This window comes from Coregonus lavaretus (assembly GCF_964263955.1).
Source record: "Coregonus lavaretus genome assembly, chromosome: 6".
Classification (NCBI taxonomy): Eukaryota; Metazoa; Chordata; class Actinopteri; order Salmoniformes; family Salmonidae; genus Coregonus; species Coregonus lavaretus.
The window spans coordinates 53,748,791-53,772,332 of record NC_139993.1 but is presented as its reverse complement, the minus strand read 5'-3'; the positions used below and the strand labels follow the sequence as shown (position 1 = coordinate 53,772,332).

Sequence of the window (23,542 nt, the reverse complement as noted above, 5' to 3'; positions counted from 1 at the left end):
TCACCTCGATCTTGTCAGAGGCAGGGTGATGGTTCTTCAGAAGGCTGTCCACTTTAAACTTCAGTTTATTCAGGTCTTTCTCCTTCTCCTCCAGGGTACTCATCAGTTTCTGTCAGAGAACAACAACACAGTTAGGGCAGAACTGGAGAGACAGAAACAGTGTTAGGCCCTGGGGACCCATTGGGACTGGAGGAGTGATCTGTGGTTTCATTGCACAACTCTGTGGTTTGGTAATTGGCATTATAGTTCTCTAGTGTACAGAATGCAAAACAGATTAACAACACATAATAATAGGCAGATACACAATAAACTAGATGTGTCAGTCACGGGACTAGACACAAACAATACTAATCATCAGGAATGATCAGGAACAATTAAGAATTATTACAGCTAGGCTGCACCCCAAATGGCACCCTATTCCCTACATTGACCAGAGCCCTGGTGAAAAGTACTGCACTAAATAGGTAATAGGGTGACATTTGGTACGCAGACATCCTGTATGGCCTCTATGGGAATAATCAATTAGCATTTCCCCCCTCCCACTGTGACACTTGACCTTTAACCCTTGACCCAGTCCTTACCGAGTAGCTCTCCTGCTTCTTGGGAATGTAGAGGTTGATGTTGTTTTCCCCCCAGTCGAACACCAGTTCTTCCTCCTCTCTCTCATTCACCCACATGATTTCTCTGCTGATCTCCTCAATGATCTGCTGTAGCTCTCTCAGCTGGTTGTTACGGCCATGAGACATTTTCTGACAGAAAACATGGTAAGACATCTATAGTTAGGTACAATCAATCAATCTATTGTGACCAGTGGTGTAGTGCTATTGTTGGGGGCTTTGGGTGTCCTTGGCAGAACGGTGTCGCAGTAACCAAGTGGTCACATATCATTCTGGGTTCCACTGCGCAAGAGGGGGTCCATGGAGTTTTATGAACATCAAGGCAGACACGTTCTGATTTCCCTAAGTGGTCAAGCCTCTGACGGGCCTCCGCAGTGCACACACGTAGCCTATAGTTCTGCATCATTCTCGCCACCGCCAGAGAGAAGACAGGGAAGAAACCACCATCTACCTCTAGGCTGCTAAACATATTGATTTGGTTTGTCATGATATCGTTTTTCATGGAATGTTATTGGTAATTATTTAAATGTATCTGAATGAATTTTCCAAAAAGTTTTACCAGCTCCGTGTATTCTCACATTTAGTGAGGGAGCGCCAATCCTCCGTGCTCCGGCAGCACTACACCCCTGGTTGTGACATGACTAACAGACAGACAAATGGACACCAACATGTTCAATACAACACAAACATACAGAGAGATAAGATATGGTACAACAACCATATTATAGAGTAATGCAGGGGTGGGTGTGTGTGAGAGTTTTCCCCAGAGCCCTCTCTCACCTGCAGCGTTTCCCATTCCTGATCCAGGGCGTGCTGGTTGGCCTTGTCTCCTTTCTTGATCTGTAGGGAAGAAAACACACACGGAGCTAGAATCACACAAACTCAGAATCACACACACTCCCAGAAATAGAATGTGTGAGAGAGTGTGAAAGTAACTGTGTTTGTGACAGGTGTGTGTGTGTGTGTGTGCGTGTGTGCGCGTGTGTATAGCCTACACACCAGTTCATCCTTGGCCCTGTCCACCTCTGCACTTCTCTGTATGGAGCTGTGGAACTTGGTATGGGTGATCAGCTGCTGCTCGATGGCTGCAGAGTCGTCTCCCCAGGGAGAGGTCTCTATCAGACGCTGTAACACAAAGACATCACAACCATGGTTATAACCACATATCAACCCCTTCTCAACCACATCTCACACACAACATTAACACATCTCAACCAAAGCAGAGGCGAGACATGTTGAATACACACAACAGCAACCAACCTCTCCATGAATACTCCGTTTTGACCCAATGTTTATTTGTAACATAAGCATTTCGTTGCAATGCTATAACACCTGCTAAACTGTGTATGTGACAAAGAAACGTTGATTTGATTTGACTATTGTGAAGACAATGCTGCATATTGCCACTAGGTGGTGATAGAGAAACATGAGGTATGGTGCTGAATGGTTACCCCTGTAAACCTGTAATACAAAAAAAAAAAAAACAAGGAAGAAATACAGTATGTCAGGAGTTCCCCAGCAGACAGGGAGTTTGATCCACTGAAGATCACAATAACATAGTCTCACTTTCACCTCGGTTTGTGGGGAGTGTGGTTGCATATAAGTGTTGGTGTGTGTGAGAATGTTTTTGTCCTTCTCTGTCTCTGGTCTCCTCCACCCCTACTAATTGAGATTTATCTGACAGTGGCAGACATTCTTTACAACTTAAAAAACCTCTCATTCCTGCATGTGCAAATACGAAGAATGCTTTCAACTTGGCACAACAATTGACATACATTTCTTAATGCGTAACCTCTAGCATGACATCTGGATATTTTCTGTAAATACATAAGTGGCAAAGCTGCAGTCATAACCTTCTCCACCACCTGCTCTATCCTCTCTGTTCATTCTCCAGTCATCTTGGAGTGTTGCGAGAGCTGGCAGAGGAAGGTGTGCAATAGTTCAGCAGGCAGGGATAACGTACGTCACCGGAGGTTGTGATAACAGTACAGTATGTCTGAGTGGGAATTATCAGAGAAGGGCTATGGTTATTTTAAGATAATTACTGTGTGTGTGCATGTGTGTGCGTGCATTTGTGTGTGCGTGCAGTGTGTGATTTCCTGTGTATTCAGAACTAAATTTGATTTGAGTGTCAGTGTGTTATCTACACTGGCCTCTCCTACACACCCCTGCCCTTCTGGATCAAAATGTTGTTTGTGGGAGGGAGAAATTCCTAAAAGTGTCAAAGGGTCAAGTGTCTCACAATGATGACCTAAATATTCTAAATATCACTGTCTGACTACACTGGGAATGTTTTGCAAGAAGTTGTCAGCACCACTTTTGACTCACAACTACATGCAGTTATCATGATATCTTTAGAAGATGTACAGCTGGCAACAATAATATTATGCAATTCTATAGCATATGCCATCCTACACTGCATTACACATCTGTCCTTTATCTCTGGGTAGGGTGTGGTTTTCTGTACCTTCTGCTGTCCAATCCAGGCAATGGCCTCGTTGAAGCTCCTCCCAGCTTCCTCCCATGTACCACTCCCCCTGCTCCCCCGGCTCCGCCTCTGCATGGTCCCATAAATGGCCATGTGGACTCCCTTTAACTGGTCCCTAAACAGCTCAACACTATGGAGGGAGGGGGAAAGAGACGGGGGAGAGAGAGAGAGAGAGTTAAACACAACAACGCTATACATAACCCTAACAATTTGGATGACGAAGGGAAAGTGAAAGAAGGTAAGGGATTTCTAATATATTAATACAGAACTGGGCCCGTTTCCACAAAGATTCTCAAAGTAGGAGTGCTGATAATGATGAGTGAGAAGGTTATAGACGCACAAATATCATACCCCACCAAAAATGTTAACCTCCCCTGTTATTATAATGGTGAGAGGTTAGCATGTCTTGGGGTTGATATTTGTGCGTCTGTAACTTTCTCACTCATCATTATTCACGATTCATTCAGGATTATCCGTAACCATGGTAGCATCCACATTAATGTAGAAGTGTTTAGAAACATATACTATTCTTATTTACAATAAAAGTGACTCCAAAATGACACAATACATTATTTACCATTCATTTCTATAAATCATCTGAAACACAAATCAAATCAAATGTTATTGGTCACATACACATATTTAGCAGATGTTATTGTGGGTGTAGCGAAATGCTTGTGTTCCTAGTTCCAACAGTGCAGTAGTATCTAACAATTCACAACAATACACACAAATATAAAAGTAAAAGAATGGAATTAATAAATAAATAAATATTAGATCGAGCAATGTCGGAGTGGCATTGACTAAAATACAGTAGAATAGAATACAGTATATACATATGAGTAAAGCAGTATGTAAACATTATTAAAGTGACTAGTGGCACCCCTCCCCCATGGCCCTCAACTCCTCCCTGTAGGCTGTCTCGTCATTGTTGGTAATCAGGCCTACTACTGTTGTGTCGTCTACAAACTTGATGATTGAGTTGGAGGCGTGCTTGGCCACGCAGTCATGGGTGAACAGGGACTATAGGAGGGGGCTGAGTACGCACCCTTGTGGGGCACCTGTGTTGAGGATCAGCGAAGTGGAGGTGTTGTTTCCTACCTTCACCACCTGGGGGCGGCCTGTCAGAAAGTCCAGGACCCAGTTGCACAGGGTGGGGTTCAGACCCAGGGCCCCGAGCTTAAACGTGAGCTTTGAGCGTACTATGGTGTTGAATGCTGAGCTATAGTCAATTAACAGCATTCTTACATAGGTATTCCTCTTGTCCAGTTGGGATAGGGTAGTGTGCAGTGCGATGGCGATTGCATCGTTTGTGGATCTATTGGGGCGGTAAGCAAATTGAAGTGGGTCTAGGGTGTCAGATAAGGTAGAGGTGATATGATCCTTAACTAGCCTCTCAAAGCACTTCATGATGACAGAAGTGAGTGCTACGGGGCGATAGTCATTTAGTTCTGTTACCTTTGCTTTCTTGGGTACAGGAACAATGGTGGACATCTTGAAGCAAGTGGGGACAGCAGACTGGGATAGGGAGAGATTTAATATGTCCGTAAACACTCCAGCCAGCTGGTCTGCGCATGCTCTGAGGACGCGGCTAGGGATGCCGTCTGGGCCGGCAGCCTTGCGATGGTTAACACGCTTAAATGTCTTACTCACGTCGGCCACGGAGAAGGAAAGCCCACAGTCCTTGGTAGTGGGCCGGGTCGGTGGCACTGTGTTATCCTCAAAGCGGGCGAAGAAGGTGTTTAGCTTGTCCGGAAGCAAGACGTCGGTGTCCGCGACGTGGCTGGTTTTCCCTTTGTAGTCTGTGATTGTCTGTAGACCCTGCCACATCCGTCTCGTGTCTGAGCCGTTGAATTGCGACTCCACTTTGTCTCTGTACTGAAGTTTTGCCTATTTGATTGCCTTACGGAGGGAATAACTACACTGTTTCTATTCGGCCATATTCCCAGTCACCTTGCCATGGTTAAATGCGGTAGTTCGCACTTTTCCGTTTTTGCGCGAATGCTGCCATCTATCCACGGTTTCTGGTTTGGGTAGGTTTTAATAGTCACAGTGGGTATAGAATCTCCTATACACTTCCTGATGAACTTAGTCACCATATCTGTGTATTTGTCGATGTTATTCTCAGAGACTACCCGGAACACATCCCAGTCCGCGTGATAAAAACAATCTTGAAGCATGGATTCCGATTGGTCAGACCAGCGTTGAATAGACCTTAGCACGGGTACTTCCTGTTTGAGTTTCTGCCTATAGGAAGAGGAGCAAAACGGAGTCGTGATCAGATTTGCCGAAGGGAGGGCGGGGGAGAGCCTTGTAGGCATTTCAAAAAGATGAGTAGCAGTGGTCCAATGTTTTCCCAGAGCAAGTACTACAGTCAATGTGTTGGTAGAACTTCAAATTTGCTTTGTTAAAATCCCCAGCTACAATAAAGGCGGCCTCAGGATATGTGGTTTCCAGTTTGCATAAAGTCCAGTGTAGTTCTTTGAGTGCCGTTGTGGTATCGGCTTGAGGGGGAATATACACGGCTGTGACTATAACCGAAGATAATTCTCTTGGGAGGTAATACGGTCGACATTTGATTGTGAGGTATTCTAGGTCGGATGAACAAAAGGACTTCAGTTTCTGTATGTTATCACAATCACACCATGAGTAGTTAATCATGAAACATACACCCCCGCCTTTCTTCTTCCTGGAGAGTTCTTTATTCCTGTCTGCGCGATGTACTGAGAACCCATCTGGCTGTATGGACGGGGACAGTATGTCTCTAGAGAGCCATGTTTCCGTGAAACAGAGTATGTTACAATCCCTGATGTCTCTCTGGAAGGAGATCCTCGCCCCGAGCTCATCTACTTTATTATCCAGAGACTGAACATTCGCGAGTAATATACTCGGAAGTGGTGGATGGTGTGCACGCCTCCTGAGTCAGACTAGAAGTCCACTCCGAATACCTCTTCTCTGCCAACGTTTTTGGAGCAGCCTCTGGAATAAGTTAAATTGCCTGGGGGGTACGAACAAAGGATCCATTTCGGGAAAGTCGTATTCCAGGTCGTAATGCTGGGGAGTTACCGCCGCTCTGATATCCAAAAGTTATTTCCGGCTGTATGTAATAACACAAAAAAAATCCTGGACTAATAATGTAAGAAATAACACACAAAAAAACAAAATACTGCAAAGTTGCTTAGGAGCTAGAAGCAGAGCTGCCAGATCTGTTGGCACCATCAGCAAAACAAACAGCAAATGCATCCAACAAATTTGTAGAGTCACAAGCTTGATGTAGTCATTGCGTGCTATGAATTGGGACCAAATACTTAACTTTTTACTACCTCAATACACGTAAGTGAATTTGTCCCAATACTTTTGGTCCCCTAAAATGGGGGGGGGGGGGGGGGGGGGCTATGTACAAAGTGACGTAGTTTCTAAACGGTTCACCCGATATGGATGAACATACCCTCAAATTAAAGTTGACAGTCTGCACTTTAACCTCAAAGTTGTTGTGTCATTTCAAAAGATCTGGTGTTCTACTGGAGGAACAACAACATTGATCCCCCCAAATAAATATTGGTCACTGTCCCAATACTTTTGGACCTCACTGTATTGATAAGAGCTAGGTACATGAGTAATCCATTTGGATAAGGGGATTGTAAATATAAATGCCTATTGTTTTAGATCTATTTTATCTTATGATCGCTGGAGACAAATGTGAAATCAGTCATAAGGCTGCAAACTGAAAAGCATCTCAACATAACAGGTATTTATCTCCCACAGTGAAGTATGACATGCTGTGCCGTTAAGCAGAATTTAAATTGTATGACCTTATAACTTTATTTAGGGTTAGTTCCCTTCAGTCCCTACATTCCGTATCATTCCATATCATTCCATTAGGCCACATTGTTTGATTTAGCCTACTTTTATTTGTTTCCTCTGTAAATGCTGTCACGTCCATGTGGTTGTTGCTGAGGGTCGCTAGCAATAGTGGATCATATTTAATTACAAGTTGTGAAATAATTTGGGACATGTAGCCTATTTGAATCAATATGGAATGCAGACAAAACGTGGCAGTTTAAACGGCCATTCCCTCCCCTACCCTGGACGACGCTGGGCCAATTGTGCGCCGCCCATGAGTCTCCCGGTCGCGGCCGGCTGCGACAGAGCCTGGATTCGAACCAGGATCTCTAGTGGCACAGTTAGCACTGCGATGCAGTGCCTTAGACCACTGCGCCACTCATGGTGGGTGTCTTTTAGGCCACAGCAGTTGTTGCTAGTCAACTTTCAGTGGACACCCCCATGAGTGTCTTTCAGAACCCCTGCTAAAACCCCACCTGTTTCTTTTTGGTTGTGGTCAGTGACTCTTAGTTAGTTCCCCCTTCTGTTTTGAGCGGCATCTTGCTTTTGCAAGATGCTCTATCAACTGAGCTACATCCCTGCCGGCCATTCCCTCCCCTACCCTGGACGACGCTGGGCCAATTGTGCGCCGCCCATGAGTCTCCCGGTCGCGGCCGGCTGCGACAGAGCCTGGATTCGAACCAGGATCTCTAGTGGCACAGTTAGCACTGCGATGCAGTGCCTTAGACCACTGCGCCACTTATGGTGGGTGTCTTTTAGGCCACAGCAGTTGTTGCTAGTCAACTTTTAGTGGACACCCCCATGAGTGTCTTTCAGAACCCCTGCTAAAACCCCACCTGTTTCTTTTTGGTTGTGGTCAGTGACTCTTAGTTAGTTCCCCCTTCTGTTTTGAGCGGCATCTTGCTGGGAACGTAAGTCTGCCGAGAATTCAAATTAAAGGTACACTGTATTTAAAGGGATTGCTTTAGATAAATGTACTGAAAACCCTATTGAATGAAAACTCCATTCCAAAATCTGTTGGCCAGCAAGTGGGAGCGTCTTTGGCGGTTGAATTACATTGATTCAGTGTGCATAAGGAAGCCACTTCCAAAGAGCTTGTTGCACACCTGGATAAGGTATGTCTAAATATCAAATACTCAGAAGTACTTACATCAAAACGTGTAAAAAAGAAATAGATTTCCTAAGTCTAAATCGGCCCCAATGAGAATAACCTGTACAAATAAAAAGTTGTAGTAGTGGTCATCTCTCTGTATATTTGACCTCTTCACCTTGACTCCAGCCTTTCTAGGTTTCAAACAAGAATATGGTGTTGAGGTTTGGTACCGTGAGACTACTGACCTTCGGACCACGTTGTCGTTGGATTGGCCCATGTGGCTCAGGTCCCGAGCACATCCCTTCAGCTGCTCTATGGTCTCTCTGGCCATGGCCATGAAGCGTTCTGCCTCGGCTGTGGCACGCCCAGCATCGCCGCCCTGTAGGATCAACAGGGAAATGTCAGGAAGAGATGCACATTATGGATTTGTATATTATGTTCAGTCTAGCTTCGACTTGCTGTTCTAGGTTTCTCAAACGAGAATACAGTAGACTATGTTCAGTCAGGTGAGTCCTTCAGTTCAAAACCCAGTTAATGACAGGACCATAATGTTTCAATCATAATCACCTTTGTCCAGACAGCTTCTATTACTCATATTAGATTGTAGTAGTGTACTATAATGGTTAACGAGTACATTCTGTGACAGGTCATGGCCAAATTAAAACATTCCCTGGGTGTGTGTTTAAAGATAGTCGCTGGGTTTACTGCAGTCTGTGTACCAGACAGAAGCTGAGACAATGCCTTCTTTCAGACCATGCATAATCCAAAAACACACTACTTTCATTCCATGCAGCTTGAAACAAAAACACACGCACTCATGTGCGTGCACGCACACACGCACGCGTTGAGTCAGCCATACCTGCATGAACATGTCAAACATAACAGGGACAGATGAGCCATATAATCTCACTGGTTATGATTTATTAAACAAAGACATGATTCTGATAAGACCTGGCTTGACAGACTTAAATATCTAATGCGGTTTTAAGCTCATTTGAGAACATGAAGTGAAAGGGTGGAGTTGCACCTGACAGAGCATATTTCACATGCCAGGTGTGAGGATTCGTCATGTGTGAATGTCTACCCAAGATAAGAAACCTCATTCATGTTCCTCTGATGATAACATGCATAGGCCTACTTGTACTTACAAGAACTCCACTAAAGCAAGTCAAGGGTGATTGGTTGTAGGATTAGTGTAGTACTATCTCAGCTTTCATACCACAGTCAGGTATAGTACATATCTTAGTCAGACTGTCTGATTACATGCAGACTAACTGTATTTAGACTAAAACATGACTAAAGTCAGTATCTCAAAGCAGACAGGACATGAAGTGACTCATAGAATATAACACTTATTATATCTCTATGGTAGGTAGTGACTTACGGCCTGTAGGCAGTGTTCTGCCTTCCTCAGGTATTCCTGACATTGGCCCTGCAGGATGTATGCCTTCTGTTGGAGGGCACTGGGGGTGGACTGGCTGTAGGAGACATGGAAGACATCGTCACCATTATCATCATTAGCCTCCTATAAACATCATCACTATAAAACATTGTCATCATTGTAATCATCATCCTCATCACTGTCAACAACTGGCCCTTCTTCTGACCTCAATGTGACTTCCTCGTTAAATAAATGTTTAACATTGATCAATTATGTACGTCAATGATCCCGGTGGTTTCCTGCAATGAATTGTGGTCTTAGTGCAGCAACTAGCAAGAATTTAGTTATCTAAGGATGCTTCCGATGTGCCCTAATTGAATGGACTATGTGCAGGGATGGGCAAAGGGGAAACATGAGTCAAGAGTGACATGCTTTTCCTGGGAAGTGGTTTTCAAGAGTAGAGACATGCTTTTCCGGGAAGTGGTTTTCAAGAGTAGTGACATGCTTTTCCCGGGAAGTGGTTTTCAAGAGTAGTGACATGCTTTCCCTGGGAAGTGGTTTTCAAGAGTAGTGACATGCTTTTCCTGGGAAGTGGTTTTCAAGAGTAGTGACATGCTTTTCCCGGGAAGTGGTTTTCAAGAGTAGTGGCATGCTTTTCCCGGGAAGTGGTTTTCAAGAGTAGTGACATGCTTTTCCCGGGAAGTGGTTTTCAAGCGTAGTGACATGGTTTTCCTTTGCCACTTAACCAACAACACAGAGTGGCAGAGAGACTAAAAACTGCACATATAAAGAGAATGCAACTGCTAAAGAGCTACTGAAACTTCACATGGCTTTACGTGCTCCCAGAGGATCTGTTGGTCTTTGTTTGTTGTCATATGAATAGTCTTTCTACAGGTATTCATACTGTAATCATCAACTATGACCTCTATACTAATATAGACTCTATAGAATGTTTAAGATTCCTACACAGGTCTCAGGAATGGAGTAGAAGTGTGTTAGAGCCTCACAGTTTGCTATGTGAGTTATAATTAAAGTTTAAGTCTCCCTGCAGCTTCCCCACAGAGAGGCACAGAGACAGGTTTCAGTTCTATGTTTACTACATACATCAACTAATGTCCGTGGGCGTGGCGTAGCATTTGGCCAGAGCAAGGAGTTTGGGTAGCCAGGCAACAGTCAGTAGTGATCTCTATAGTGTAAAAAACTCCACATATCTATTTGGATGCATGCAAATACGTTCTCAGTGCTCATAATATGCATATCGTGACATGTTAACTAATGTAGGCTGTAATAAAACGTTTAATTTGCATTTCGTGTCATGTTTTTAGCAGTCAGGCCAGAGCATCGTTCTTCAAAACGAATACCTCTCAATGCAGGGTAATACATTATGAACTGGGTCTGCACACAGAAAAAATAACTGTGTACTAGGCTTTGTGGTAATACAAATATTCGTCCTAGTCAATAGACGGACAACTATACATTTCCCTCAAGAATTCCAATATCTTGATATCAAGTTATTCATGAACTAGATGGAAATCAAAAATGTGTTTGATGATTTCAACCGGAGATAGCCACACTTTGGACAACGCATTTTCTCTCTGCAGAAATTTAGCCTACTAAAAACAGTATTCGGGCAAGTGAGAGCTACAGTTGTGTAATACAGCACAATGAATGGCCTTTAGAATAAATAAAAACCGTCTTACCCCTGTACTCCTCCACCACCTCCCATGGAAGTCTTTGAGTAGCTGTATGTATTGTATCCTCCGCCGTCCATGTACTCCTGTCCGTATCCATTACCACCGTGCACTTCGCTCAGGTCTGGCCTAGAACCGGATTTGCGGTTTCTCTGGGACGTGTGTAGACTCATCTTCCAATGCAAAAAGTTTTGAAACTCCGGTGGAAAGAAATATGGGACGAAGACTTTAAAATCCTGGCTGCAGTGCGCGGTAGCTATGAGCGGAGATGCTGCAAAGCGAAGCGGTTGGTGGTGGCGCTTTAATTCTCTCCGGTCGCACCTTTCTGCGTAGGAGCATCGCTATCGAGCGCAGACTGGATCTACAACACGGAAGATAATCGGTTTTGGTCAAACAAGACAGACCACACCTACCATCAACCTGTTTGCCTCGCAAACGATTTTAATGTTTTCTTTTTTTCTTTCCATGTCCCCACCCCCTCCTCTTTCTAGCCTAGGGAAGAAGGTGTGTGTGTGTGTGTGTGTGTGTGTGTGTGCGTGTGTGTGTGTGTGTGTGTGTGCGTGTGTGCTCTGTGGTAGGGTACGCTATTATTGTGTTTCTAGTGACCAGCCTGATTATTATTATCTCTGTGTCTCAGTGTGTCAGTCAAGTTTAAGAAGTCTTAACGCTGAAATGTTTACTGTTCCTTTTCCCCAGATCACTATTGACGGACCGAATGGAGCAAGAGTCTGAACAGCAAAGGCCCCCTGGCTAAGCCAATAAACATCTTAAAAAGTGCTGTTCATCTCTTATTAGATATTCATCACAGCATTCATTGCAAAAGCATTCATTAAATCATTAATTGCAATAGCATTCATTACAGTATTCATTGCAATAGTTTAACAAATAATTTTCACTGCAACACATTTTTACACACTAACAATATGCAAACTCTATCCCTCATCCAAGTGGGCGTGTCCACAGGAAAAACAATTTTGATTGCATACTGTCACTGGCACAGACAACCTGCCAGTGAAGCGTACTGGTGTCACTCAACACCATGGCCGGCTCCAGCCTTTTGGGGGCCCTAAGCGTCTGCTTATGCCTGGAGCCAGCCCTGCTCAGCACATTGTATAATGAGTTATTATAACCATTTCCATCTTATCACCTTACAGCATCTTTAAAGATAATATCAAGATAATAAGAAGACATTCAATCTTCAGCACTAGGCATGAGCTCTTCTAAAAGGTTTACAGTAATGTGTCTTGCTCTCAAATGTTGCCAGCTCTGAAGATAATGTTACTGTAATGCATTGTTTACCGTATGGTATAGCCTATCTTGCATGCTGTACAGACTGAACAGCCTTGGACATCGGAGGGTTGGCGTTAAGATCAGAATTAATGGTGGATTGGCCGCTGTGGGTGAAAATCCAGCACTTTAAGAAATTTGGAATATATGTATAATTATTTAACCACAGGTACCATAGCTGTGAGCGGAAATAGCTGTAAATAGCAGTAGAAGTACTGTTGTCCGTTAGTTTACCCCCAATCAGGGTAGGGATGGTAGGGTAGAGGGGGAAATTATAAAGAAAATACAAAATAAATAAGGGGGATTAGGTTTTATTTTTTTATTTGGTATATATACAGTATTAACCAGAACAACTCTACCCTACGATTTCAACAGGCTCTGAGGAATCTCACAGCTCTTTCTGTCTGTGTGTGTGTGTGTGTGTGTGTGTGTGTGTGTGTGTGTGTGTGTGTGTGTGTGTGTGTGTGTGTGTGTGTGTGTGTGCGTGAGCGTGAGCATGCATACGTGCTTTTTTGAGTCTGTGTGTGTTCATGATGATTGACTGTCAGGGTACAGTGTGTGTTTGTGTGCGTGTGTGTGCATGATTGATTTATTGAAAGACTGTGTATCTTCTGTTAGCTCAAACATGTAAGTGCAGAATGTTGCTCCTCTGTGTGTGAGCTAGGCCAATAGCACCAAGCCAGAGACCAGGGTTAGTACACCTATGCTTGTTGTCATGGAAACACAGCATGACAAACCTACAAACCACCCCTTCTCTATCACCCCCATCCCTCCCTTCAACCCCCCAACATGTTTAAACTTTGAATAGCAGCAGTATGGGTGGATTGATTCATGAAAGTAATACACTCGGAGTTGGAGTTTTTCTCAGATAAAAGACCAATATAGTCCCACCCTTATAATCACTATGCTATGTGCCTGTTGGCGCATTTCAGTTTTCTGAAACACGTCCCTGCCTGTGTGCACACATATGAACACACACACACACACACACACACACACACACACACACACTGACACCCACACACATGCTGACACACACATTCTGCCAAACCAACATTCCACGGCTGGTCTTCATTCTACCACGATAGAAAACAAGCAAACAGATCAGTGTGTGTTGGAATATATTGCAACACATCAATGTTCTTGTCTTTAATAGAAATAAAATCTTCCATTGGCTTAAATGTTTCTTTGGCACTTTTATGAGGATGCATAGCAGACATGTAGATGTTTGCATGTGTGCGTAGCTCAGGTATGTTATACAGTATGTACATTTTACAAGGTGCATTTCTATACAGTAAACACATACATCTGATCCAGTTGTACATGGAGACATCTCTACGAGAATGGCTGTAAGAATCAGAGAGACAGGACAGAAGAAATAAGAATAACCATAAACATCCCACTTGAATGACAATATGTGTGTGTGTGTGTGTGTGTGTGTGTGTGTGTGTGTGTGTGTGTGTGTGTGTGTGTGTGTGTGTGTGTGTGTGTGTGTGTGTGTGTGTGTGTGTGTGTGTGTGTGTGTGTGTGTGTGTGTGTGTGATTGTAGCGTGTGTATACTTGGGCTAAATCAGGTGTGGTGTTGGAGGAGTAGGCCCTCAGGTCACACATCACATCACTCATCTCTAAATGTCAGACAGAATGAGACATGAGGGCTTGTAATGGGCATCTAATGAGTCTCCTAGTGTGTGTGCGTTGATGAGAAAAACTGTGTGATTAGCATTTTTATAGTGACACTCTTTGATTTAAATCTCTCGAAGTTGTTCCCATGGTAGTGTGATAAAACCGGTCGTTCATCAGACTTCCAGCAGACCACGCCTTAGGGGTTACGCCCCAGTCTCACGATAGAGGGACAACCACTATTATCTACACCCCACCTGTCACATCCTGCCTCATCAGGTGAGCTGAGATGAGTGAGCCCTGGGAGGTTATGTTGAAGCACAGACACACCTAAAACTCACCCAAAAACCACAAAACCTAAATCACACCACACCCATCCCTAGTATCGAGGACAGAGTGCCTGCCAATTCCCACTCTCTCACTCTGTCCTACCTCTCTACATAACTTTCACTGTCTCTCTCTCTCTCTCTACCTGTCCTAACTCTCTCTCTTTCTCTACCTGTCTTTCCTCCAACCCCCTATCACACTCTCCCTCTCTTTCTACCCCTCTCTCTGCTGACTCAGAGAGGCGTGATCAGACCCATCAACACACCTTCTTCTGAAGAACACTGAGTAGAAACCCCTTCATTCTTTTTGTCCCTTTGACTCCCCCCGCCAATTACCTGTCACCTTATATTTTTTCTTATCAATCATTGCCTGTGTTTCAAATTATCCTGTGTGTATGTACAGGTAGGTGGAGGTACAGTTGAAGTCGGAAGTTTACATACACCTTAGCCAAAATACGTTTAACCTCAGTTTTTAACAATTCCTGACATTTAATCCTAGTAAAAATTCCCTGTCTTAGGTCAGTTAGGATCACCACTTTATTTTAAGAATGTGAAATGTCAGAATAATAGTAGAGAGAATGATTTATTTCAGCTTTTATTTATTTCATCACATTCCCAGTGGGTCAGAAGTTTACATACACTCAATTAGTATTTGGTAGCATTGCCTTTAAATTGTTTAACTTGGGTCAAACGTTTCGGGTAGCCTTCCACAAGCTTCCCACAATAAGTTGGGTGAATTTTGGCCCATTCCTCCTGACAGAGCTGGTGTAACTGAGTCAGGTTTGTAGGCCTCCTTGCTCGCACACACTTTTTTAGTTCTGCCCACAAATGTTCTATAGGATTGAGGTCAGGGCTTTGTGATGGCCACTCCAATACCTTGACTTTGTTGTCCTTAAGCCATTTTGCCATAACTTTGGAAGTATGCTTGGGATCATTGTCCACTTGGAAGACCCATTTGCGACCAAGCTGTAACTTCCTGACTGATGTCTTGAGATGTTGCTTCAATATATCCACATAATTTTCCTTCCTCATGATGCCATCTATTTTTTGAAGTGCACCAGTCCCTCCTGCAGCAAAGCACCCCCACAGCATGAAGCTGCCACCCCCATGCTTCACGGTTGGGATGGTGTTCTTCGGCTTGCAAGCATCCCTCTTTTTCCTCCAAACATAACAATGGTCATTATGGCCAAACAGTTCTATATTTGTTTCATCAGACCAGAGGACATTTCTCCAAAAAGTACGATCTTTGTCCCCATGTGCAGTTGCAAACCGTACTCTGGCTTTTTTATGGCGGTTTTGGAGCAGTGGCTTCTTCCTTGCTGAGCGGCCTTTCAGGTAATGTCGATATAGGACTTGTTTTTACTGTGGATATAGATACTTTTGTACCTGTTTCCTCCAGCATCTTCACAAGGTCCTTTGCTGTTGTTCTGGGATTGATTTGCACTTTTCGCACTAAAGTACGTTAATCTCTAGGAGACAGAACGCGTCTCCTTCCTGACCGGTATGACGGCTGCGTGGTCCCATGGTGTTTAGACTTGCATACTATTGTTTGTACAGATGAACGTGGTACCTTCAGGCGTTTGGAAATTGCTCCCAAGGATGAACCAGACTTGTGGAGGTCTACAATATTTTTTCTGAGGTCTTAGCTGATTTCTTTTGATTTTCCCATGATGTCAAGCAAAGAGGCACTGAGTTTGAAGGTAGGCCTTGAAATACATCCACAGGTACACCTCCAATTGACTCAAATGATGTCAATTAGCCTATCAGAAGCTTCTAAAGCCATGACGTCATTTTCTGGACTTTTCCAAGCTGTTTAAAGGCACAGTCAACTTAATGAATGTAAACTTCTGACCCACTAGAATTGTGAAACAGTGAATTAAAAGTGAAATAATCTGTCTGTAAACAATTGTTGGAAAAATGATTTGTGTCATGCACAAAGTAGATGTCCTAACCGACTTGCCAAAACTATAGTTTGTTAACAAGAAATTTGTGGAGTGGTTGAAAAACGAGTTTTAATGACTCCAATCTAAGTGTATGTAAACTTCCGACTTCAACTGTAGGTGTGAAAAGATATGTGTGGGTCGGTTTGTGAGTAGGTGGGTTTGTATGTACACAGTAAAAGTTGTTCTGCCTGCAAAAGACAGCATTACAGGAGTGTTAATAATGATGAGGAATGTAGATAATGAATGGTGGGTCAGTCTGTCTGATACAGTGCTCTGTGGTATTCAGGCTTCAAGGCTCTTACAGGAAATCAGAAACATGCCAACCATAGAGCCCTTAGCTTTGGTCTCACTCTTATGTGTTTGAACAGGGTCACAGTTTGTCCTCCTCTCACAAACGAAAGAAAGAGATATCTTTACACACAAGTGTTCTCTCAGATGATGTAGCTAAGATCTCTATGGAAGAATCTGAGTGTACAGTAAGATGTGACTATGGTCCCAGCTGCCTTGAGATCATTGACAACATCCTCCCGTGTAGTTCTGGGCTGATTCCTCACCGTTCTCATGATCATTGCAACTCCACGAGGTGAGATCTTGCATGGAGCCCCAGGCCAAGGGAGATTGACAGGTCTTTTGTGTTTCTTCCGTTTGCGAATAATCGCACCAACTGTTGTCACCTTCTCAACAAGCTGCTTGGCGATGGTCTTGTAGCCCATTCCAGCCTTGTGTAGGTCTACAATCTTGTCCCTGACATCCTTGGAGAGCTCTTTGGTCTTGGCCATGGTGGAGAGTTTGGAATCTGATTGATTGCTTCTGTGGACAGGTGTCTTTTATACAGGTAACAAGCTGAGATTAGGAGCACTCCCTTTAAGAGTGTGCTCCTAATCTCAGCTCGTTACCTGTATAAAAGACACATGGGAGCCAGAAATCTTTCTGATTGAGAGGGGGTCAAATACTTATTTCCCTCATTAAAATGCAAATCAATTTATAACATTTTTGACATGCGTTTTTCTGGATTTTGTTGTTGTTATTCTGTCTCTCACTGTTCAAATAAACCTACCATTAAAATTGTAGACTGATCATTTCTTTGTCAGTGGGCAAACGTACAAAATCAGCAGGGGATCAAATACTTTTTTCCCTCACTGTATGTATATAGGCAGCAGCCTCTAATGTGCTAGTGAAGGCTTTTTAACAGTCTGAAGGCCTTGAGATAGAAGCTGTTTTTCAGTCTCTCTGTCCCAGCTTTGATGCACCTGTACTGACCTCGCCTTCTGGATAGCAGGGTGAATAGGCAGTGGCTCGGGTGGTTGTTGTCCTTGATGATCTTTTTGGCCTTCCTGTGACATCGGGTGCTGTAGGTGTCCTGGAGGGCTGGTAGTTTGCCCCCGGTGATGTGTTGGGCAGACCGCACCACCCTCTGGAGAGCCCTGCGGTTGCGGGCGGTGCAGTTGCCGTACCAGGCGGTGATGCAGCCCGACAGGATGCTCTCAATTGTGCATCTGTAAAAGTTTGTGAGGGTTTTAGGTGCGCTGTTGCGCCTTCTTCACCACACTGTCTGTGTGGGTGGACCATTTCAGTTTGTCAGTAATGTGTACGCCGAGGAACTTGAAGCTTTTCACCTTCTCCACTGCGGTCCCGTCGATGTGGATAGGGGGTGTTCCCTCTGCTGTTTCCTGAAGTCCACGATCATCTCCTTTGTTTTGTTGGCGTTGAGTGAGAGGTTATTTTCCTGGCACCACACTCCCAGAGCCCTCATCTCCTCCCTGTAGGTTGTCTTGTCATTGTTGGTCATCAAGCCTACTACTGTTGTGTCATCTGCAAACTTGATGATTGAGTTGGAGGCATGCTTGGCCACACAGTCATGGGTGAACAGGGAGTACAGGAGGGGGCTGAGCATGCACCCTTGTGGGGCCCCAGTGTTGAGGATCAGCGAAGTGGAGGTGTTGTTTCCTACCTTCACCAACTGGGGGCGGCCCGTCAGGAAGTCCAGGACCCAGTTGCACAGGTCGGGTTTCAGACCCAGGGCCTCAAGCTTAATGATGTGCTTGGAAGGTACTATGGTGTTGAATGCTGAGCTATAGCCAAGCTTCCTGCCATCCAGGACCTCTATACCAGGCGGTGTCAGAGGAAGGCCCTCAAAATTGTCAAAGACTCCAGCCACCCTAGTCATAGACTGTTCTCTCTGCTACCGCACGGCAAGCGGTACCGGAGTGCCAAGTCTAGGTCCAAAAGACTTCTCAACAGCTTCTACCCCCAAGCCATAAGACTCCTGAACAGCTAATCATGGCTACCCAGACTATTTCCACTGCCCCCCCACCCCATCTTTTTACGCTGCTGCTACTCTGTTAATTATTTATGCATAGTCACTTTAACTCTACCACATGTACATATTACTTCAACAACCTCAACTAGCCGGTGCCCCCACACATTGACTCTGCACCGGTACCCCCCTGTATATATAGCCTCCCTACTGTTATTTTATTTTACTTCTGCTCTTTTTTTCTCAACACTTTTTTTGTTGTTGTTTTATTTTACTTTTTTATTAAAAATAAATGCACTGTTGGTTAAGGGCTGTAAGTAAGCATTTCACTGTAACGTCTGCACCTGTTGTATTCGGCACATGTGGCCAATAAAATTTGATTTGATTTGATTGGAACAGAATTCTTACATATGTATTCCTCTTGTCAAGATGGGATAGGGCATTGTCCATAGCTTATGCCTGCCCATACCATAAACCCACCTGTTTGCAGTTCAAACACGTCTTTGTTGTTTCAGTCAAATTACCCTTGGCATGAGAAATAAACACAAATCACAATACTTGAGGGGATATTTTGTGATTATCTGATTCTCTTCTGCAGGGTTTGTTTTATTCTAACAAATAATCCTGTGGATAGGCAACGCTTTGTTAGGTCAACAGGGGCACAGTGATGGGTAAAGGTGGGAGGGGTGGAGGGAGAGTGATGTCTGACAATAGAGTACCTGTGTGAGCCGTGTGACATGGATACTCACCAGGGGGGTGAGACAGAGAAGGGGAAGGGGGGAGGAGGGAGGAGTAGAGGGGGAGGAGGAGAGGAAAAAGGAGGATCAGATATCTGTCACCTGACATCTGAGCCCAACTAGGCCACTGACCTTGGTTCTCACAGCAGGTAAAAGTGATGTGGCTCCGCCCACTAATGCACCTGTCAGTATATTTTGCATTTTTAAAATTACAGATACACTACATGACCAAAAGTATGGAGTTGGTCCCTTCTTTGCTGCTATAACAGCCTCTACTCTTCTGGGAAGGCTTTCCACTAGATGTTGGAACATTGCTGCGGGGACTTGCTTCCATTCAGCCACAAGAGCCTTAGTGAGGTCGGGCACTGATGTTGGGCGATTAGGCCTGGCTCGCAGTCAGCGTTCCAATTCATCCCAAAGGTGTTCGATGTGGTTGAGGTCAGGGCTCTGTGCAGGCCAGTCAAGTTCTTCCACACCGATCTAGACAAACCATTTCTGTATGGACCTCACTTTGTGCACGGGGGCACTGTCATGCTGAAACAGGAAAGGGCCTTCCACAAACTGTTGCCACAAAGTTGGAAGCACAGAATCGTCTAGAATGTCATTGTATGCTGTAGCGTTAAGATTTCCCTTCACTAGAACTAAGGGGCCTAGCCCGAACCATGAAAAACAGCCCCAGACCATTATTCCTCCTCCACCAAACTTTACAGTTGGCACTGTGCCTTCGGGCTGGTAGCGTTCTCCTGGCATCCGCCAAACCCAGTTTTGTCTGTCGGACTGCCAGATGGTGAAGTGTGATTCATCCCTCCAGAGAACGCGTTTCCACTGCTCCAGAGTCCAATGGAGGCGAGCTTTACACCACTCCAGTCAACGCTTGGCATTGGCCATTGTGATCTTAGCCTTGTGTGCCGCTGCTCGGCCATGGAAACCCATTTCATGAAGCTCCCGACTAACAGGTATTGTGCTGACGTTGATTCCAGAGGCAGTTTGGAACTCGGTAGTGAGTGTTGTAACCGAGCACAGACGATTTTTACACGCTACGTGCTTCAGCACTCGGTGGACCCGTTCTGTGAGCTTGTGTGGCCTACCACTTCACGGCTGAGCCGTTGTTGCTCCTAGACCCCCCATACTCAACTTCCCATATGCATATGTCTGTCTATTGTTTGTCTATTGAACCTTTAAGTCTTTCACCTCATCTTTTGGATCAGCAATTTCCACACCTTGGGCAAATTCACGATTCCTGACAATGTGTGTGTGTGTGTGTGCGTGCGTGCGTGTGTCAGGAGTGAAGGTATACAAGGGTGTGGTTGTGAGACAGTGATATGTAACACGCCCTTCTCCTCCTCCTCTTCCCCCCTCCTCCCTCCCTCTCTCTCTAACCCCCTGAAGGAATGTCTGGGTAAGCTGGCGGCCGAGCTGAGGCGAGGTGCTGGTGTGTAGGTGAGAAATGAGTGAAAGCTGAGCACATGTTCTCATCTCGCTGTGAAAGAGCCAATCACACTCCGAATACCACCTCAATGTCATAGCAATGTGTTGGCGACACCAATAAATTAAGAATCAGATCTGTCTATCATTTTTTATTCATAACATCATTACATAGACATGCTGTCAGAAAGTCACTGACTACTGGCTGGCTGATGTTTTTTTTTTTCAGAGCTGAACAATAGTCAGGCATTCAGAAGCTATTCACAAGTTTAACTTTAACTTAACTTTATCCCTTTAAAGTTGTATTTCAATGTCATGAAGTCAGTTAGTGAAGTTTTTCAATATCAGGTCAAGTTTTGCCCCATCATTCTATGAAGGAATGTATCTTCTAATAATGTACCAATGCAATGATTGAGAGATTGAGAATGTGAGAGAGAAGCCACTACCTTGCTGGAGAGCCATATGGTTCTGTTTAGCTGTGTTACTAGCCTACTGTTACTACTGTATCCTAACTAGTGAAGGTTATGATGAGGTTCTACTGCCTCCATGTTCACTACAGTAATACTGCATCTTTACAGAGCTGCAGTGCAGGATCGGGGAAACGGCCTTGGTTGAACATCTGGGAAAATAGAATATGCCATTTGAATATATGACTTGAAATGTGATCAAATCATAAAATGGTGTGTTGTTTCACATGAAACTACATAGATACCTTGCAGTCGGATTATGAAACAGATAATGTGGAGAAAACTGGGGGTTTCCTCAAATACAACTAATGTCTGACCTCTAATAATCATCACTTCGTGGCACACCTGAGCTATGGTGACCAGGAGCCCTACATTAGTAATTTGCCTAGAATTTTGACAACCTGGCTGTAACGTTCAACTCATCAATTTCTCCCCGACATTTGAGCAAATAACATTTCACACCGGAAACAAATTAGGGGAGAGAAAGTGACGCATCAGATTAATTCTAAAATAACAGATTACCATACTTCTTGTCAAGCCTTGAGCAATGCAAGGACTCTAACAGTTTGTGATAATTTGGCGCCCTCTGGCGAAGGACTGTCCACACATCACCCTGCGGAGGAGACGATCTCATAATTGTACAGTGGGCTGGAGCTGCAACCTATCTGTGTGACAGGCTATTGTCATCTCCAGAAATGCAAACGTTGTTATCTATTTATGAGTCAGACATTCTGACATACATAATAAACGCAGCTATATGGCGGGGTAGCCTGTGCGAGTGAGGCTTTCGCTTAAATTGACACAAATCCGTATAGCCTCCAACACAACATTTCCTGTCAATCTCTAAATCTCACCTAATTGACGATAAACATGAATTGTATAGTATTTCTCACAAACCCGTGTTATTCTTTTGAGGGAAAGGGGGCAGATGGTAAACAAAGGATGTCTTTGTCACGGTTTCGGTAGGCTAACGCACCGATGCCCAATTGCGCGTCAGTGGTGCAATCGCCCCGTGAAAACGGACCAATCACAGCGCGGCGAACGACAGGGAAGGGCGGGGCTTGATTCTCAGAGGCTGCGTGCACTGCACCGTTTAGCCTACACCATCGATTACCGGCGAAACGAAGCGGGATTGGAGTGTGTGATCGACTTGTTCAAAGCCAAGGGAATCAGGACGGAGAGACCTGGACGAATATTCATTGAAATCAAACGGTGATCTCATATTGGATGAGTGCCATATAAGATGTAGGATAGGCTTAACGGTTGGTTCTGACTGCAAAGTTGAGCATTGACCACCGCTATACCTGCGAGGGGTCAAGGACTGGACAGGTGTGTTACCTGTGGAGCGCGTGGAGGTGCTAGCAAATGTGCCGATCAGTCACCCACACCTCTTTGCCTGTGTGTCTAGTTTAACCCCACATGGATGGATGCTACCCCGTTGGAACACAAAGACCTTCAGCATGGTGAGCATGCCTGCCTATCCGAGCCCACACCTTGCCGGTGTCCTCGCTGCAGCCCTGAGCCCCAGGCTCCACCTGAAACCGTGATTCGGTCAGCCCATTCTAACCGGAGCACCATGGTGTGACGAGCAACCGCTTGGTAATCTATCAGAGGACCCCATTCTACCCCCATTCTTCCCCAGTCTTTGTTGGATACATTTTGTCTGCCTGGGCTTCCTTTGTAACACAGGGTTTACGCAGAGCACAGCCGAGTGGACAGGGCAGCAGAGCGCCCGGAGTTTGGCAGTTCTTTGTTGCCGAGATGGCAGCGGGACCGGAGCGGCCCGTGGCAGAGGCGCAGCACCAGGACCGGGACCAACCGCCAATTGAGAACGGCTTCATGTCGCTGGAGCAGACACAGGCCCCCAGGCTGCTGCCGCACGTCGACGGCTCAGTACTACCGTCTCTCGGGGGATTTGGGAAACACCAAAAGCAGCTCGTGATCCTGACGTGGATACCGGCTTTATTTATCGGATTTAGCCAGTTTTCGGATTATTTCCTTTTGGCGCAACCGAACGGCACGTGCGTACAGCCTCTGGTCAACGGGAGTAGTTGGACCGTGGGTTCTTTAACGTTACCGGTGACCGTCACGAACGGTGGCATTGGTACACCCGTGCCTTACCTCCCCCGAGACAATAACACTCGAAACGGTGTAGGTGACAGCGGTGGCATGCAGTGCGCGTGCAAGGAGTGGAAGCTCGAGCTGCAGACAGGACTCAGTCAGAACGTGGTAACCAAGGTAACAAGTGTGCACCAGATACCATACCTCTCCCCTCTGATTGTTTCGGCGTCCTGAAAAAGCTGAATAATCATCAGCATCACTAACAGGGCATCCTATGCAACTATGGGGCACAAGCTGGTCTACCCA

At 44.9% G+C, this 23,542-nt stretch overlaps 2 protein-coding genes across 3 annotated transcripts in view; one reads left to right on the top strand and one right to left on the bottom strand.

Annotated features, from left to right (window-relative positions):
- LOC311131433 (desmoplakin-B-like) overlaps window positions 1-11,530 on the bottom strand; it is a 41,758-nt gene extending 30,228 nt beyond the window's left edge. For both annotated transcript variants that reach the window (XM_084164421.1, XM_084164420.1), the window contains exons 1-8: window positions 11,123-11,530; window positions 9,426-9,519; window positions 8,287-8,420; window positions 3,085-3,235; window positions 1,617-1,742; window positions 1,398-1,457; window positions 582-749; window positions 5-109 (exon numbers count right to left, since the gene is read on the bottom strand). In XM_084164421.1, the coding sequence (XP_084020547.1) occupies window positions 5-109; window positions 582-749; window positions 1,398-1,457; window positions 1,617-1,742; window positions 3,085-3,235; window positions 8,287-8,420; window positions 9,426-9,519; window positions 11,123-11,286 (1,002 nt within the window). In that variant the 5' untranslated portion in view covers window positions 11,287-11,530. The remainder of the gene's footprint in view (window positions 1-4; window positions 110-581; window positions 750-1,397; window positions 1,458-1,616; window positions 1,743-3,084; window positions 3,236-8,286; window positions 8,421-9,425; window positions 9,520-11,122) is intronic.
- An 11,406-nt stretch (window positions 11,531-22,936) lies between these two features.
- slc22a23 (solute carrier family 22 member 23) overlaps window positions 22,937-23,542 on the top strand; it is a gene marked incomplete at both ends in the record, with an annotated part of 35,201 nt that continues 34,595 nt past the window's right edge. The window contains one exon of the mRNA XM_084162910.1: window positions 22,937-23,413. Coding sequence (XP_084019036.1) covers window positions 22,937-23,413 — 477 coding nt within the window. The remainder of the gene's footprint in view (window positions 23,414-23,542) is intronic.